General features: G+C 35.7%; 1 protein-coding gene across 1 annotated transcript in view; it reads left to right on the top strand.

Moving 5' to 3' along the window:
- LOC110021523 (activating signal cointegrator 1) overlaps positions 1-18,934 on the top strand; it is a 37,760-nt gene that overhangs the window by 9,983 nt on the left and 8,843 nt on the right. Inside the window, exons 2-3 of the mRNA XM_020720050.1 lie at positions 877-1,524; positions 18,688-18,786. Coding sequence (XP_020575709.1) covers positions 877-1,524; positions 18,688-18,786 — 747 coding nt within the window. The remainder of the gene's footprint in view (positions 1-876; positions 1,525-18,687; positions 18,787-18,934) is intronic.

The raw sequence follows: 18,934 nt of genomic DNA, 5'->3' as shown, positions 1-18,934 counted from the left end.
TCCCAAAACAAGAAATTTCAGCATTTGTGTGGTTCTTATCACGTCCACGTTAAGCACTTAGCAATTGTTGGTGTGGGTGAGGAATGCTGCATGGGAAGGTAGTCCTAAAAGGTGGTGAAATGCTAGTGAGTGGAGTTGGTGAGGTGTAGCCATAGGGTGGCAGGCAGATCGATGAGTCTAGGGGTGGTGATGAGCAGAGAGTTGTGTGAGAGGGATTGTGGGAAAGCAACTGTGATGGGAGTGGAAGGCAGGTTGTGTGGGTCCACCATGCAAATGGCATGTGAAGGAACTGATGCAAGGAGGAGTTGATGTGGTTGGTTTCGATTTTCAAGCTTTCATTGTTTTAAGATGGAAACTAGGGGGGATAGGCTGGCTGGGAGCAGGCATCAGGCGGCAATTTTTGTGGTGGGGATCTGCATTAGCTGCTTTTTAAAAAAAGAGTAAAATTTATTCTTTTGTTGTAAGCACGTGTGTTGGTTCAGTTAATTGATCGTTTTAGCACCTACATGAAGTGGGTCAACTATTTGTTGACCATAGTTTAATCCACAATTTAGCATTAGAACGAGCTACAGTCCAATTCAAGGACCTTTTTGTCATACATGAAGATTTCTTTCTTCCATGATTTTTGTGCAACACTAGCTGGTTTTGGGATAGGCAATAATAACACGTTGTTCAATATTCATTTCTTAAACCAAAGTTGACATGATTCTTTTTTGTTCAACGGTTTTCCTTTTATTGGCTTTATTAAAGTGGTTTCTTTAGGTGTACTATTCTTTTTTGTTCAACGGTTTTCCTTTTATTGGCTCTATTAAAGTGGTTTCTTTAGGTGTACTAATTATCAACATGTTTCGTTTCTTATGTTATATTGATGTGCAGAATATCATCGGTTCAGAGGTCGCTCAAGATATTATTAAGGGATATTTGGAAATAAGAGGCTATGGTGATTCTAACAGTAGTAAGTCAGAAGCTCAAACATCGATGTTTCAAGCCTATGTGAAGCCCCCTGTTGATGAAGGTCTTATTGTTGGAAACAAGAAACAAAATAGAATACCAAAAGAAGGATCCATAAACAACAACCAGGACCATAACAAAATTCTACAAGAAAGTTCAGATTCAAGAAACACTCATGGAAACTCGAATACCACTAAAAGAAAAAAGGCTGGAAAGGTGATATCTATTGCCGAGGCTGCTAAAGGGTCTGTGGTTTTCCAGCAGGGAAAGCCATGTACTTGCCAAGCTCGTCGTCACCAGCTTGTGAGCAATTGCTTATCCTGTGGTAAGATAGTTTGTGAACAGGAAGGTGAAGGCCCATGCAGCTTTTGTGGTGCACTTGTGCTGAGAGAAGGTAGCACATATGCTGGTTTGGAGAATTTTTCAATTCCAATATCAGAGACAGAAGCTACTGCTGAAGCATATGCGAAGAGACTTGTAGAGTATGATCGGAACTCTGCAGCTAGGACAAAAGTTATAGATGATCAGAGTGACTATTATGAGATTGAAGGAAATAGTTGGCTATCGGCACAGGTTATTTTCTTCTCCACACCTTCACACTTTTAACTGCATTAGCGACTGCTGTATTTTATTAGAAGTATAATTGATGTTTGCTAAAGCAGTTCTTATTCATGTGCAAGATCCATTATGGACTGCATCAGATTAAATCTAAAACTTTCGTAAGCACTTGTAAAAACCACATCTGCAGTTCTACATTCCTTTGGAAGTTGGCTTCCATGACTTTCTCATGGAGGAAATTTTTAGAATTACAGAACCTACTCTTTTGGACCTTGTTTATCACCTTAAGAAATGTTTGTGAATGCTAGCTAGTCTAGTTAATAAAGACATTAGGAGCCGTTGCCAAAATATTGGGTTCTAATCTTATCAATCTCATAGTAATTCTCATAAGAAAGTTAAATGAATGCATATGCACTCGGTAAATTCCTTTCAAGATAACTTCTTATGCTTCAAGGAGGGTTGTTTTCTTTCACGGTAGTTTTATTTCAAGGAAATATGAAGTTCTTTTTTTTTTTTTTTAGCAAACTGCCAACATGTTCCCAACTAATATTTCACATAATCAAGTATGAATAATGAATAATATTGTTAGTTATGATTCATGTAGGGTAATGAAGAATATATGCTTGCTAATGCATACACCGTAGAAAATTAAAGAAAATATATGCATGAATGTATTCTAACAAACTTTCTTTTAGCAGTAGGCAAAGCGTACTCTTATGTTTGATTAAATAATGTGTTTATCATATTAACTGGCATCCTCTTTAAAGATGAGCAATCCAAATATTATAAAGAAAAAGTGTAATTTGGTACCTTACGATTCAACCTTATGGATGAATCTTTAATCTTTATATTTTTTTGAAGGTAGTTATCATATATTGATGCAATTTAAGTTTGTTAATAAGATTTTTTTATGAATTTGCAAGTAAGAAAGCAAGGGATCAAAAATGAAGTTGATATCATTTTGATTTGTTGACATAAGTTTAATCTGAATTGATAATTCTTTTACGGTTATATTATCAAGTTATTTATGTAATTTAAGTAATTTGATATGTATTATTTGTTCAACTTTTTAATCTGGAGGATTCGGGATTGATATGATCTGATATTTAAAATCAAATTTAGAGTAGGCCTTTTTTAGTCAAATTCAATGTTAGGTTCAGGTGCAAGAATAGGTTCTAACGTGTTTCTAGGTTTTGATGTAGATCTCAGTACATGTTCAAATATTGATATACATAGTATATAATTAATTCCTCAACTTTTAATCATTTCTTAATCTAAGGTACCATTTCGGATCATTTTTGTTTTTATTTTTGTTTTTATTTTTATTTTATTTTAGCTATGTTATTATTTGAATTAAAACATATTTGGTGGTGGTACCAATATTTAAAAACACTCAAAATACTTAAATGATTATTTTGAGTATTTTTAGAAACATATTAATTTATTTTAAAAAAAATAAAAACAAGTAAGAAGTATACTAAACGAACATGTTTTTAAAAGCAAAACAAAAACAAAGCTAAAATAAAAATATTGAATTGAACCCAGATTGACCCTAAATTAATATTAGAAAGTGGTTCAATGAGTTTAAAATCCTTTGTAGATTCTGTTATGGCCCAGCATAGTGTCGGTCCACCTTAGTGGACCGGCTAGAAATCACATAACCGCCCATAGGCGGGCCGGTCTGGGTTGCATGAAGAAGCGAGACTGGCAGAGTGGGCCGCAGAAGGGAGCGGGCAAGGCACATAGCAGAAGCAAATTTGGAGAGGGTGGGGTCCACTAGGGTCATAATCACATATTCAATGAGGAGGAATTAGAGGAGTATGGAAGGTAAGGGGAGAAAGAAAGTTTTTGAAATGCTGGGAGTGGAGTCTATTAAGAGGGAGAATTTAAGGTTTGCTTTCTGGATGCATATTTTGTCGTGGCTGTTGTTTTTCTTTCTTCGTGTTGTGTTCCTAGCGACGTCTAGGTTGTAGGAGAGACGATCTACCTCTCAAATAGTAGATTAACCATGTATCTTACTTGTTCTCTTTTGGTTTTTGTAAGAACCCTTATTTTGTTTCTTCTACCTATTTATTGCCGTTCTGTTTGGTTTTGTTCGCTGATTTTGATACCCAGGAGTATCAAATTGGTATCAGAGCATAGATCTTGGTGGGAGGGTAGCAAAGAAAGTTGATGTACTAGAAGGAGAGGTAGGACAAATCAAATCAGGAATGGAAAGGAGGTTCGCCAACATGGACGACATGTTTTCTTCCATTGAAAGTTGAATAAAGGATGGCTTTGAAAGCATAGGAGAATCACGGGAGATGATAAAAAAGCTCATGGAAATGCAAGCCAAGGCCGTGCCAATAACTCCAGGTGCCAATTTTAACCAGGGGTTGATCAAGGAATACTTGACTAGGTCAAAAGGGAAGGAGATCAAGTGAGGAGACATCGAAGAAGACCTCATATACCTACAAGAGCGTCCTCCTAGGACTGCAACGGGAGGGGGATGGGCCAAAAATTGAAAAAGGTATGGTGTAAGGGGCGCGAAAGAGCACGATGGAGAAAGGAGGGATTCGGGGGTGGGATATGCCTATGACCGAAGGAGGGAGTTCCATCCTAGACACATGGGGGAAAATACTGGAGTAAGAAGAGGTTGGGGTGGAGATGCAATGGTCAGAAAACTGAGGATGCCAATCTTCGAATGGGAGGATTGCGCATGGATAGGTGTATCGGGTGGAGCGATACTTTGCAATTAACAGGTAGACTGAGGAAGAGAAGCTCATGACAACAGAATTATGCTTGGAGGAGAAGACTTTAGCGTGATTGCAGTGGATATAAGCAAGATATTCGATACACTTATGGGAGGAGTTTAAGGATTTCTTGTTGGAACGTTTTTGCGCCATTCGGGAAGGAGACCTACACGAGCAATTATATGGTCTGACTCAAGAGAGGATGGTTATGGGGTAGAGAGAGAAGTTCGAGCTCTTGTCAAGGAGGTTGATGGGGATTACTACAACAGGCTTGGGAGGAAACTTATTGAAAGGCCTAAAGCCCTGACATACGAGTGGCTACGAGCAACCATCCACCCCTTGAGACCACGAGGATTGAGGGAAATGATGGAGCTCGCCCAGTTGATGGAGGATAAGAAACAGGCGATGAAGCCCAACAAAGGCGGCAACCTCAGAGGATTCTACAAGAGTGTCGTGACAGCCACAACACTGAGGACCCAGACAATGTCATTTTAGAAAGAGACGCCGAAGGAGTACATGACCCCGCCCTGGGGTTAATATCAAGCAATTCGCAGATGCAGAAGTGTAGGGCAAAAGAGCTAAATGATTGTGCTACCTCTGTGACGAGAAATACGCCCCAGGACACCATTGCAATGAACATGCCCTTCAGGTTTTTTTGGTTTAGAAGGAGGATACAGAGTGAGGAATCAAAAGAGGAAGCAGCGGAGGAGGAGCGTATGCATTTGGTTGCAGCGTAGGTGCCCCTCAATTTGGTGGTGGGATTTACCCAGAATCACACCGTGAAGTTGAGGGTGGATAGGGGAACAACCGATTGTGGAGTTGGTGGATAGCGGGGCCACACAAATTTATCTTAAATCAGGTTGTAGAGAAGCTAGGGTTGAAGCCGGTGACTACAAGGAACTTCGATGTCATGATGGGAACAAGGAAGGTGGAGAATAGTCGGGGAATTTGCAAGGGGCTAGTTCTAACACTACATGGCCTACAAGTTGGTAGAAGACCTTTCAGATTTGCGCAACGCAGATGTGATTTTGGGAATTAAGTGACTGCTAATATTGGGAGAGATGAAGGTGGATTGGAAGTCCTTGACAATGGAGTTCTAGGTGGAGGGTGGGAAGGTGGCGCTGAGAGGAGATGCTAAATTATGTAAAACCATGGTGTTGCTTAAAATCATGGTTAAATCAATTCAGGGAGCGGGACTAGGTTACTTGGTGGAGTTGCAAAGCATTGAGGAGATTCGAGAATCAGAATCTTGGTGGAGTTGCAAAGCATTGAGGAGATTCGAGAGATTCTGACAAGAGTTTTCGGAAGGGGTCCAACGATTCATACAACCGTTTACAGATGTCTTCTAATAGCCAAGCGGGTTACCTCCTTTGAGGGAGCACAAACATGCCATTACATTGAAGGAGTGTTTCTCCCGTTAGCATCTTACCATACAGATACCCTCAGATTCAAAAGGATGAGATAGAGAAGATGATCCGAGAGATGCTCAAGGTTGGGATTATCAGGCCTAGTGTGAGCCATTTTCTAGTCCCGTCCTGTTGGTGAATAAAAAAAGATGGTATGTGGAGATTCTGCGTCGACTACTGGGCTTTGAATAAGGAAACAATGCTGGACAAGTTTCTTATGCTTGTGATTGATGAATTATTGGATGAGCTTTGTTGGGCAGCTTTCTTAAAAATTGATTTTTAAGTCAATGTACCACCAAATCAGGATGAATCCAGCAGATGTGCACAAGACAACATGAAGGACACAAGAAAGACATTATGAGTTTTTAGTGATGTTGTTTGTCCTCACCAACGCTTCGATGACATTTTAATCCTTCATGAATAGGGTTTTTTAACCTTATCTTTGAAAATTTGTTTTGAGTTTTTTTAATGGTATTCTAATCTACAGTCGTACAGAGACAACATGTGGGGCACTTGAGGACAGTTCTGGAGACTTGGAGGGAGCACCAGTTGTATGCTAACTTGAAGATATGTTCTTTTGCACAATTATAGGTGGAGTATCTGGGATATGTGGTGACTAAAACGGTGGTAGCAGTAGATCAGTCAAAGATCGAGGCTATGATTGATTGTCCTTTACTAAGGAGTTTTAAGGAGTTGAGAGGATTCTTGGGACTCACAGGTTACTACTGGAAGTTCGTGAGAGGAAATGACACGATAGTTTGATCATTGACGAAGCTGGACTCACAGGTTACTACCGGAAGTTCGTGAGAGGAAATGACACGATAGTCTGATCATTGACGAAGCAGTTGAAGAAAGACAATTTCTAATTGGGGGAAGCAGCAATGCAGACATTTGAACATCTAAAGAGGTTCATGACCAACATACCAATAATAGCACTTCCAGGTTTCCGTAAACCATTTTTGGTGGAGACGGATGCATCAGGGTACGGATTGAGAGCTGTGCTCTTGCAGGATCAACGATTGATTGTCTACCTCAGTCAGGTTCTAAGGTTCAGAGTGAGACTATAAATTCAGTATAGGAATAAAAATTAATCGCAATTGTCTTGGTCATTCAGAAATGACTGCACAACCTCTTGGGATGACATTTTCTTGTTAGAACAAATCAGAGGAGCATTAAGTGTCTTATAGAGTAGCGAATGGTGATTGAGGAGCAACAAAGATGGCTATCTAAGCTACTGGGTTATGATTTTGAGCTGACGCACTATCAAGAAAGATGGAGGAGCCTCAATTGACGACTTTATCGGTACCCTTGGTTCTAGATTGGGAAGCCCTGAGATAGTAAAATGAACATGATGAGGAGCTGCGAAAGATTAGAGCCGAGATACTATAAGATTCGAACAGTCATTCAGGATATGCATTGAGGTGGCAACGATGCTCTACCAGAGGCTATCCGTGCTACCCAAGACATTGGAGTATATTCCCAGATTATTACAGGAGTTTCATGGCAATGCGATCGGGGGACACTCGGGAGTGCAAAAGACATGCAGTCGTCTGGTGGCGGAGATGAGCAGAGATGTCGATGATATGATGATAAAATGTGATATATGTCAATAACACAAGTACTTGATCATGACACCAGGAGGGTTATTACAACCATTAGCATTACCGAGGAAGGTGTGGGAAGAAGTGACGATGGATTTTATCGAGGGATTGCCACTGTTAGAAGGGTTCACAGTGATCATTGGTAGTGGTGGATCACTTAAGTATGCACATTTTATTCCCTTACAACATTCCCATACCGTTGTCTCAGTCACAGTGGTGTTTATCCAAAAAGTGGTCCGCTTGAACGGGGTGCCAGAATTTATTATATCGGATAGGGACAAGGCATTCCACAACCACTTTTAAAAGGATCTATTCAGATTGCAAGGGACAACACTCAAAAGAAGCATCGCATATCACCCCCAGACCGATAGGCAGACAGAGGTAGTCAATAGGAGCGTGGAGACATACTTGCATTGTTTGTATCCAATACATCGAAGCTATGGGCTAAGTAGATTGCATGAGCCGAATATTGGTACAATACTTCATGCCACACCTCAGTATAGACGACTCCTTTCAAGATATTGTATGGTCGGGATCCATCTCACTTGATTCATTATGGGCATAGTACTACACCGGTGTCCAACATTGATTAGTATTTGGAGGAGAGAGACATGATACTAGCAGAGCTCAAGGGGAATTTACTGAGAGTTCAACAAATTATGAAGATGAAAGTGGATGAACAAATGAGAGAGGTGCAGTTTGAATCAGGAGAAATTGTCTACTTGAAGTTGAGGCCCTACCGACATTAGACATTGGCTAAAAGGTGGAGCGAGAAACTTTCATCTTGATTCTGTGAATCATATGAGGTGATGACACTCATTGGGGCAGTGACTTATCGTCTGAGATTACCTCCATCATCCTTACTACACCATGTCTTTCATGTGTCACAACTGAGATAGGTGATTGGAGATCACACCTTTGTCTACACTACCGCCGATACTGACGAAAGACTTGGAGGTGATTCTGGAGCCATTAGAGATCGAAGGATTGCAACGAGGATAAGGGGAGCAAAGGAGATATTAGTTAAGTGGAAAGGGTTGTTTTCCATCGTTCCACATTTAGGACAGAGTAAATTTTTGGGAATGGAGTAATGTTATGACCATCATAGTGCCGCTTCACTCTGGGTCGGCCAAAAACCACATAATCAACCCACAACCAGGCCGGTCTGAGTCGCGTGAAGAAGCTGGACGAGCAAAGCATGTCGCAGAAGGAGCGGCGCAGGGAAGGCGTGGCACAACAGAAGCAAATCAAGAGAGGATGGGGTCCACTAGGGCATAATCACATATTCAAGGAGGTGAAATTAGAAGAGTTTGGAGGGAAAGTAGAGAAGGAATGTTTTTGAAATGTTGGGAGGGGAGTCTATTAAGAGGGAGAACCTAGGGCTTGCTTTTTGGATGCATATTTTGTTGTGGTTGCTGTTTTTCTTTTTTCGTGTGGTGTTCCTAGCGACATCTAGAGTGTGGGAGATGATCTACCGCTCCAATAGTAGATCAACAGATGTTTTCCTTTGCTTTTTGTAAGAGCGTCCATTGTTTGTGATTCTTCCACCTCTCTATTGTCATTTCATTGTGTTTTGTTTTTTATTTTGGTACCGTGATGTATCAGATTCATACTTAAATTTTATAGGAGACTAGTGTTTGTTTGATATGCTTTAATATATGATCAAGATTTTTTTTAGAAATACTAAACAAAAAGTATAATTGGATTATCTTTCATGTTATAAAGCTTTATATTAAGCTTCACCTTTTTTTATTTGGGGAAATGTAGCCCAATTAATATTTGGTTCTTTTCTTATCCATATTAATAAAAAAATCAAACCAATTAATGCATAGTTACATGTTTTTCAAGCCAATTAATATGCTCAACACACTATGATATTGCTTAATTTTTTTAATTGATTCTATGAGTGATCTGTATAAGATATGAATGAAAAATGTTATTATTAAATTTACTCTTTATTTTATTCCAGGTAGTCTTTACTTTTAAGTTGACCTTACAAAATCTTTAAATCTTATTGTTGATTATTCAAGCAATGACCAAGTTTTGTGCGTTCTCCATCTTCATGCACCAAAGACAAGCTGACACAACTATACTTCCAAAACACCATCATTAGATACATCAAGACCTATGCAGGCCTCTTCAATGAATCCAAAGAATAAAACATTTTGAACCATCAACTATGATTAGATGGTCCATTGTATATCGCACATAACACAAATCTTAAAGCCTTCCAATAGCTTGATTTTAATTTCCAACGACTTAGATCCCAATACCTAAAGACTCATCTTTATATATATCACCCCAAAGGGCATGAGGATTTTCTCTTATTAACCATTTGATCGACTGGAGGACGCAGATATCCTTCAACCAGTGATATTTATTTATTATCATATATCTCAGAGATAAGGAGATGATGGCCTCCTCTTTTTTTCATCCATCCATATGTCATTTAAAACTTCCTTTCATCCTAACATCTACAATTACTCTTCTTGAGAAAGATAAAGGAACTTCAAACTCTTGAAAATTCATTCTATTTTGGAGTTCCTCGGGAAATTTTAGATTTTTCCTTCCATTTTCAAGTAGTCGATTCCATTTTATTGCCTTGAGCGTTGATTGCTTTCTTAGGGAAACATTTCTCGAGGCGATACTTTATTTTGCTGTGTTTACAAAAAGCGGATGGTCACTTTGAACATGATTAAAAGTTGCTGCTGACTTCAAATCATTTTTGACATGCAAGAATTTATATTGGTAGCACTCTCTAAGTAATTAAGTAGATACGAGTTCGGATAAAATTATATGTTGGACTTATTATTAATCAAGAATAGTAATACAATATTTAGAAGATATTTGATATACTTGCTCATTTAATTTTTATGATTACTTGCTAAAGAAAATAAGATATAATTTGAAGTTCAAATAAACATGAATCTATCAATTGGTTGTGAGTCATTTAGTCATTTATATCTAGGGGATTCATTCCCATGCAATGAAAACTGTTATTTTCCTCATCCAATCAACGCCTCTTAAATCCCAAGGTCATTTTCTTATTTTTCACACTTCCCCTCAAGTTAAAATATAAAACATGCAATTAATTCCTACTTCAAGGTTTTTTGTATAAACTGGATATCAAACTTAAGAGGCTTGTTTCTATAGTGTTACACAAGTTTGTGGGCTATACATTTGTTGTCTTCTTGTCACGATATGGTTTCATTAGAGAATTTATAACTTTTTTTGGCTCAAACAATATCCATTATAGTCACAATATTTTGCATGTCATATTGATCATAGATTTATATTCAGCTTCAATGCCACTTTGAGCTGCTACATTATGTTTCTTACTCCATGTGATATGATTTCTAATTGTATAATAACGGAATATGGATCTTTTTTTCATTAGTAAAATCTACCCAATTTGCATCAATATAGGCTTTAATAAAATTATGCTGAGTGCTTTTATTGGAAAGTAGTTCTTTTGCAAGGTAATGTTTTATATATCTCAAAATCTGTATCCAGCTTTTAGATGTTTTTTCTATGATGAGTGCATAAATTGGCTTATTAATCTTACAACAAAGGTCGTGTCAGGTCTTGTGAGTAAAATGTTTTCACTATTTTTATGGTATTTAGTGATATCAATAGGCTCTTTATTCTTGTCTTCTATAATCTTTATTTCTAGATCAATTATAATGCCATTCTTTGATCTTATATCCATCCGAAAAAAATATCTGAGGCTTGTTAAATCCTTAATTTCAACTTTTGCGGTCAGATTCATCTTTAGGATTTATTTCATCCATATAGTTACTATCAAGTTGATGTCATCCATATAAAAAATAGACTGTTGTCTTCTCTTCTCTTGAGTGTTTCATGAGCATCGTATGATCAATCTTGACTTGCTTATACCTTATTTTTTTGTGATCGGGTAAAATTTTCAAACCATACTTTTGGAAATTATTTGATGCCATATAGTAGCTTCTTTAGATAGCATACTTTTGAGATGAATTTTCTTTTAAGTTTAGAAGATTATTCTATATAACTTTTTCTTTTGGGTATCGCTTAAGGCATTATTGATATTTAGTTGATGTAAAGGCTAATTATGGTTTACTATAGTAGATATTAAGTCTCTTATAGTATTCAATTTTGCTACAAATGCAATTTTTTATTATATAGTCAATGCCATAAGTGAAAGTAAACATTTAACAATCAATCAAGCCTTATATCTCTCAATAGATCTGTAATTTCAACATCATTGGAAACCCCACACAAAACCATATGTAGTTTTCCTTTTAGGCAAATCTACCATTATTCGAGGTCTTATTTTTCCCGATCAATCTCATTCCTTAAGAAATGCTTTTTTCAGCTGAGGTACTTGTAAAGCCTTTCATAAATTTTGTGGAATCTTCTCAAATGAAAGTTGAGTGGTGAAAGCAAGAAAAGATGGCGAAATTTTTCTATAGAGGATAAAATGTTTGAATATGGGATGATCAGCATGGGAGTACAATGATTACATTGAGGTTATCAAGTTTCTTCTTAGAATTTGGACACAACTTAGACATAACTTATGATTTGTTATAAATTCTTTGGATTGGAGTCATGATTTTATAAAGAATACTCGAAATTTATTTCCATGAGATAATATTTTTCTTGAGTATGTCAATCCAAAGATGTTCGTGTTTGGTTCACCTCTTCTTTTGGCATATTCATGACCTTGTGTAGGGTTTATAGATTATCATTGGGAGTTTTCAATATTTAAACTATTTTTATTTGAATTAGATTAATACTTTGTATAATGAATTTGTCATTAAAAAGAATTGGGCTTAAGCCAGTTTTAGATAAAATTATTTATTGAAGTAATAAATCTTTCAATTTTCTCTTCTCTTGAAGATGAACTTAAAGAAAAGTTGTTCTAATGAACGGTGCATCCATTGCTACAATGTGCAAAAAGTTTTTTTAATTGGATAATAAAGGTTTTTAACCTTTATTTGGTTGATTGATACCCAAAAAATTAATATTTTCTTGCTTTGGGATATGTTTTCCCATCCTTCTTAATTTGACTGTGTGCAAAACAATATAACCATAGATTTTAATGGGAAGATTAGATGAGATTCTACAAAAATATTTTTAAAATTTTTCAGAGCATTTGATTGATTAAGTATGCTACAATTACTATGGTGTCATCCTATAGATATGTTTGCATGTGATTGATAACAAAATATATTTCTTGCTATGTCTAGAGCTATTTATTTTTTATTTCAGCTATCCTATTTCATTAAGTAGGATTACAATAATTTTATTGAATAATCTCTCTTAGGCTCTGTTTGGCGCAGCTGCAGCTTCTCAGCTTTTCAGCTGCAGCTGCACTGCCACAGAAAGCAGCTGTGGGGAAGCTGCTTCGGAGAAGCTGGCTGTCTGTTTGAGACAGCTGTGTGAAAACAACTGTAAGGTAGTTGTTTCTGCAGAAATGACAATTCTGCCCCTATTTTGAAATGTTGTGTTTAACAGAACTGTGCTAATCATAAATTTAATACTTTTAAGGCAACAATTCACTTAAAAACAATATAAAATTACAAATGCATACTTCACTTCGCGGTGAGTATCTAGAGTGCAAAAAAAAATCTAAAACTATTAAAATACTAATTAATAAGATGATTATATTAATTATAACGTTCAGACGATGAGAAATGAATTAAGTTTCTATCAAATCATAAAAGGCTCGTTGGAGGATTTATTTGATCTGCAATGTTGTCATTATATGAACGGGGTCAGGAAGAAGAAGAACGGGGTCGGGAAGAAGAACGAGGTTGGGAAGAAGAACGCACGGGGTCGGGATGCCAGGCGAGATGGCGAGACGGCGAGACGACATGGGAACAACAGATGGAACGCTAGGGCAGAGGGCTCGTTTGCGCCAAAAACGGGGGCAATGTGGAACAGTAGCGAGGGGAAAGCTGGGCCGCAGGGTCGATCCCGCGGCCGGCTTTCCGCCTACTTTAGCTTCCTTTTTAGCTTCCTTCGGCCGCGAAGCCTTCCTTCGGCCGCGAAGCTGGGAGCCAAATGGGAAAAATTCGGGGTTTGGGGCTGCGTCGCTTGAAAAAAGCGGCCCCAAACGGAGCCTTAAATAAAAATGAGCCCAAAGCTTTATTAAAAAAATATGTTCTATTGGCACTCCTAAAATTTGATTTTTTTTGAAAATTTGCTTGTATCATAGCAAATAAATTTCTAAAAAATTTCTCAGTCTCAAATTTATTTTTATGTAAATAAACTCAACTAGTCATAAGTATGATAATAAATGAAAGTAACATAGTATTTATTTTTTCGAGTAGACGACCTTTGGGATCTCCACACATTACTGAATTAAAAAATAATAATTTTTATTATTGTTAATGTTTTAAATTATGCAAAACATGATTTGACAAATTTCACATTTTAAAATATCTCATCTTTAATGTAGAATCGATTTGAAAATAATCATATTAAATGTAGAAAACTATGGTGGCCAAGTTTGTAATGCTTCAGTGTTAATTCATGTAATCAAAATTAGAATTACACAAAACAAGTGCTATGAACTTCTTTACTCAGATTTATTCCATCGTCAAAGAAAGTGTTCCTTGCACTTCTTATCATTGCCAATCATCTTCAATGAGGCTGGTTCCTGAAACTTATAATAGTTGGAATATAAATTAACATGATAATTGTTTCAATTTTTAATTTATTAACAGATAATTATTTGCACGGCATGAAGAATATTATGAGAGGTTAGTAAAGGAGAAATTTAAATTGGACTATCCTGGTTGTAGCTTAGAAGGTCCCATTAACAAACCTTTTCTTTTTTTTTATTTTGATAGAAGTTCTATTGGAAGAAAATAGATTTGTGCAACTTTTCGTGTGATTTTCCGTGTGATTGGTTGTTCCATTATCAATAATCCACGAGTCTTGTGGCTCAAATTTTTATGTGGAACAATCAATTTTAATATCATGTTGTGCCAATTAATAAGAAGTTATAAAGAGTAACCACATAAAGTTAAAAGTTAGAAGAGTTTCCACAAGTGCTTTATTTATACCTTTCGGAAAGGAGTGTTTCTGTTTCAATGAATTGCTCCTAGGAAAATTTACTCATGGTTTGAATCACGTTTTCTTAGGGTTAGCTTTTAAGTGTATTTGCTTTCCATAAATTTTCCAAAAAGTCTCCTTTTTATGTTACAGTTTGGTGGTGTTGACACCATGTTTTTTTTTTCTTTTTTTTCTCCCTCAATAGTTGATCCTCAAGAGAGCATATTTTTAGGTTAAAATTCTAAAATTATACCCTGGATAGTAGTATATGGCAAATTTAGTTTCAAAATAATACATTTCTTCAAAGTATTATTTTGTCTTATACAAAATCAGGTCCAAACTGGTCCCTCAATAATTGAATTAGGACCACTTTTCTATAGCCGAAGGATTGAGATAGATCAGTTTTGCATCTCAATTTCAATACGGGGGCCTATTTTGAATTATTTTTGTAGAATTAAAAGATTAATTTAGAGAAATATAATACACAAGGATCAAATTATCACACATGAATTGTTGGAGGGCTATTTTAAGATTTCCAATTCCAAAAATATTTCTTGAGTTTCATTATCTTATTTTCTATATTCTTCCTATTTGATCTCACAAAAAGCCTCATAGGTTGATGGGAAAGGTTTTCTTCTCAAAATTCTGCTCTTAACTTCATTTAGATTGCAATTCATTAATTTTTTTCCAACAAAAAACATGTAAACATCATCATTTACTTTATTTTTTTTAACTTAAAATTGAAATATATGTCAAGGTTTTTCCACACCTTTACACATTGACACAACATTTGCCACAATATTACCATCTTATTGTAATAGATGATAACTTCATATTTTTTATCTTTTAGATTTCTAAAGCCTTGAATTTAATTCATATATTTAAGAGGGATCTTTTAAATTTGAATAGGTTTCGCCAACAACATCCTAAACATTTGGTTTGAACAAATATATTGGTTTTTGCAATAGTTCCCTCCAAGGTTAGAGGTCAAATTATCCTTAGAGCTATTTGATCTCCGCATCATGAATGTTGGATCATTTGTGATTGATATTCTTACTTTGCAAGCCAAATAGCCCTATATTCCTCTTCATCAATGGCTAATTTTGATGTCTGAGGCCATTATAAATAATTTTTACCATTCAATTTATGAATGGTTATTTGTTTGGAATTGGAGAGGTTGTGGTAGTTGATGACCAAGATATTTTCAGTCATACTTACAATTAAAATAGAGGACTTAAGCTGTTGGTCATGTTTGATCTTCATTCTGCGGCCCACGCTTCCATAGAAAAGGTGGCCGTCCTCTAATCCTCTAATCAATTTATGTCTGCCTTGAACCCTTAGGAAACTCAAAGTGACGGCCTAATTTTGGGCTGTTATACCATGCAAGTTGGGAGAAGTATATAATTTTTTGAACTTATTATTTAACAAGTACAATAGTGCTATCTTTTTATGACAACTTACCAAAGAAAAAACTATACAAATTTGAAATTCAAATGCAAAGATATGTTCCAATAACTCGTGAAAGCCATTTATTCATTTTCTTCTAGAAAAACCATTCCCATGTAATGACCGCTTTCCTTTTCCTCCTAAGCAAACTGATGCCTCCTTGGATCCCATTCATCATTTTCTTATTTCCCACAAGATCCTTTCAATTTTGTTTTAGTACATTTTTTTTAAAATCACACATGTTACAGCTTTCAAACTCTTCTACTTTTTATAACCAATATGAAAATAACTTAGAATTATACCTCCCATTGAAGCTTTGGATATTATTCTATACTTTATAATGATCGTCTTGAAATTTTCTAGAATCATACCTAAATTGAGTTTGTTTAAGTTTCATTTAATTGTTATTTCAGATTTAAGAAAATTGTATTTCCTTATTTTTCGTTCACTAACCGTAATATTAAGCCCACTTCTAATTAACACTTATCCTAGAGCTTTAATATCAATATTGATGTAGCTCGTTCTAGAGCATGAATTTTCTACTTCACAACTAACACTAACATTTTAAATGTAACCAACTGATGACATAATCATTGAAATTTTGCAAGGAAAGCTAGCTAGGGTTAAAATAATTGTTTATTAATTCCTGTGAAAACTAGAGATTGTAAAATCTAGTTTAGAAGAATGAATTCTAGTCATCTGATAGAAATTAATGACAAGGCAATTAAGTCTTACAAAATTTACTCAAGCGATTGAAAAAGTTCATACAAATTAAACTCTATTGTTCCAGATCTGACAAAAATCAATTACACATTCAACCAATAACTATATAAGAGAGAATAAGAAGGAAGAGAGAGAGAGAAGAGGACGGGCAGAACTCACAAAGTGACAAGTCACATGCCTGAACAAGGAGGCAGTCTTACGTGGAGTACTTTTAAGTCTCACATTTTGATCAAAGATTTGAATCCCATAGAGAGATTGATTTACACATCCCAAGTTAAATTTATATACAGCGGAATAATAATTTTCATACATTTCTCTGCTGATTGAATTTATAGAGCTAGCGTAGCACCAAATGACACAGAAACCAAGTTAAATTTATATACAGCGGAATAATAATTTTATGAAATGACACAGAAGTAGAACTGCCATAGAGAAACTCTAGAAATAGAAGCAGTTGGAGTAATCACATATTTTTTTTATTCAGTCCATACTGAGCAGCAATACCTGAAAGAAGAATACCGTTAAAACTCTGTAAAAGTGTAAGCCACTGAAGCCACTCTCAGGAAAAATCGAAATGGTAGCCACAAGAGCCAACTGTAGAGAGAAGCCAAAGTAAGCACCGAGCCAATTGAGATGAAGCCACGTGGATCAGAGAAGCTGTGCATAAAGCCTGTAAGATGTGCTGAACCCGCACAATAGCATCATTAACGTCTATTAAGACCCGCTGCTGAAGAATTCTGATAGATTGCCTAGCCTGCTACAGTACCTTTCCACAAAAATGCTGACAACAAGCCGCAGCTTGAACCACATTATGTAGATCTGTGGTATTTACTGGTGTTTCTGTTTGTTTTTTCTGCTAATCTCACAGTAAAATACTAAGAAATCTGTTTTATATTTTTACATTTCTAGTTTATGAAAGCATATTTTTCCATGCCTTCCTTCCCATGCAAGTCATGGACCACATTATGAAAATCTGTAGTATTTATTGGTGTCTGTTTGTTTTTTCTGCTAATCTCACACTAAAATACTAAGAAATCTGTTTTATGTATTTCACATTTCTAGTTTATGAAACCAAGCATATTTTACCATGAATTATTTCCAATGCAAGACCTCAATTATAAAAGAAGGTCACCCAAATATAAAAGAAAAAGAAGAACTTATCTGGACTGACACGAAGAACCTCAATGTTTTACACGGCTAGATATCCAAAACAATGCAGCATAACTTAGACTTATAAATTAATTTAAATGCATACGTTACACATATTTTTATTTATAAAGCTATTTAATAATAATGTATTTTAAAAAATATAAAAAATATAAATTAAATTTTTTTTTATTATTATAAAACACTGAATAAGGGTGACGTTAAAAAAATTAATATAAATTATAACTAAAAGTAATATAATTTAAATAAAATATGATTAAAATTTTATGTAAAATTAAGGCTTTGTTGTTGTTGTTGTTGTTGTTGTTGTCATTTTATCTATGCAAGAAAATATGTGTATTTACATATCTAACACCTAGATTTCAATTTTTACATTTGTCATTTTATCTATGCATGGTATAAATGTAAAAAAAACTAGAGTTTAGGTGTTAGATATATAAATACATAGAAATTGCGTGGTATGTATGTAAATGCCAGCAAACCCTTACGTTTTCTAGCTTTTTTTTGTCTCACATTGGAAAATATTACAGCAGTGTTGCTCTATAAATTAAAAGCCATAGGTCTGGCGATGAAAACTCTCTAGGCTGTAAGTGTGGTGTTAAACTTTTATGTGTGAGAGAGCTCTCAATTTAAAGTTAATATTTGATTTTAATTACTTTTGTTAGACTTGTATTAATGTTAATTAAGTCATTTTATTTCCAGCTTAAATAAGGGTTAGGCCTTGAACATGAAGAGAAATCCAGAATAAAAAATTAGAGAGGCTGCAGGCTGGCTGGTCAGAGGGGGCAAATGATACTCTAGAGGGGGAGCAAGAAAATAAAGAAAATAATAATAATAATCACTGATAAAAATTATAAAAATCTAAATGTGGGGAGGGGGGGAGTGGCTTGCAATTGGAGTTCCGCCCATGCAAGTCCTGCTAAAGAAGTAAATATCTAAGAATAGCCCTACAACATAATGCAAGATTCTAGATTTAGGTGGTTTACAATGAACATATTTTCCTTCTTACATCATTCGTCTACTATTTTTTGTTAATGCTTTTAACAATTGCTTGTATTTCAGGAAAAGGAGCTCTTAAAGAAGAAGCAAAAAGAAACTGAAGAAGCTGAGGAAGCCCGGAGAGGAAAAGTTATTGTGACATTTGATTTGGTTGGCCGCAAGGTGAGTACCTACTCACCAAAGTGTTGTTATTCAATTATGTTTTTAGATATTGAACTAGTCGGACAACAAATGCGCTTTATTTTTGCTATTTTTTTGACAGATTTATCCTTGATATTGTTGAGACTCCTGACTTAGCTGCTCTTGTGCC

The sequence above is a fragment of the Phalaenopsis equestris genome, unplaced genomic scaffold (assembly GCF_001263595.1).
Source record: "Phalaenopsis equestris unplaced genomic scaffold, ASM126359v1 Scaffold000134, whole genome shotgun sequence".
In the NCBI taxonomy this organism is placed as follows: Eukaryota; Viridiplantae; Streptophyta; class Magnoliopsida; order Asparagales; family Orchidaceae; genus Phalaenopsis; species Phalaenopsis equestris.
The sequence above is the reverse complement of the archived record's forward strand: the minus strand, read 5'-3'. Positions and strand labels throughout refer to the sequence as shown.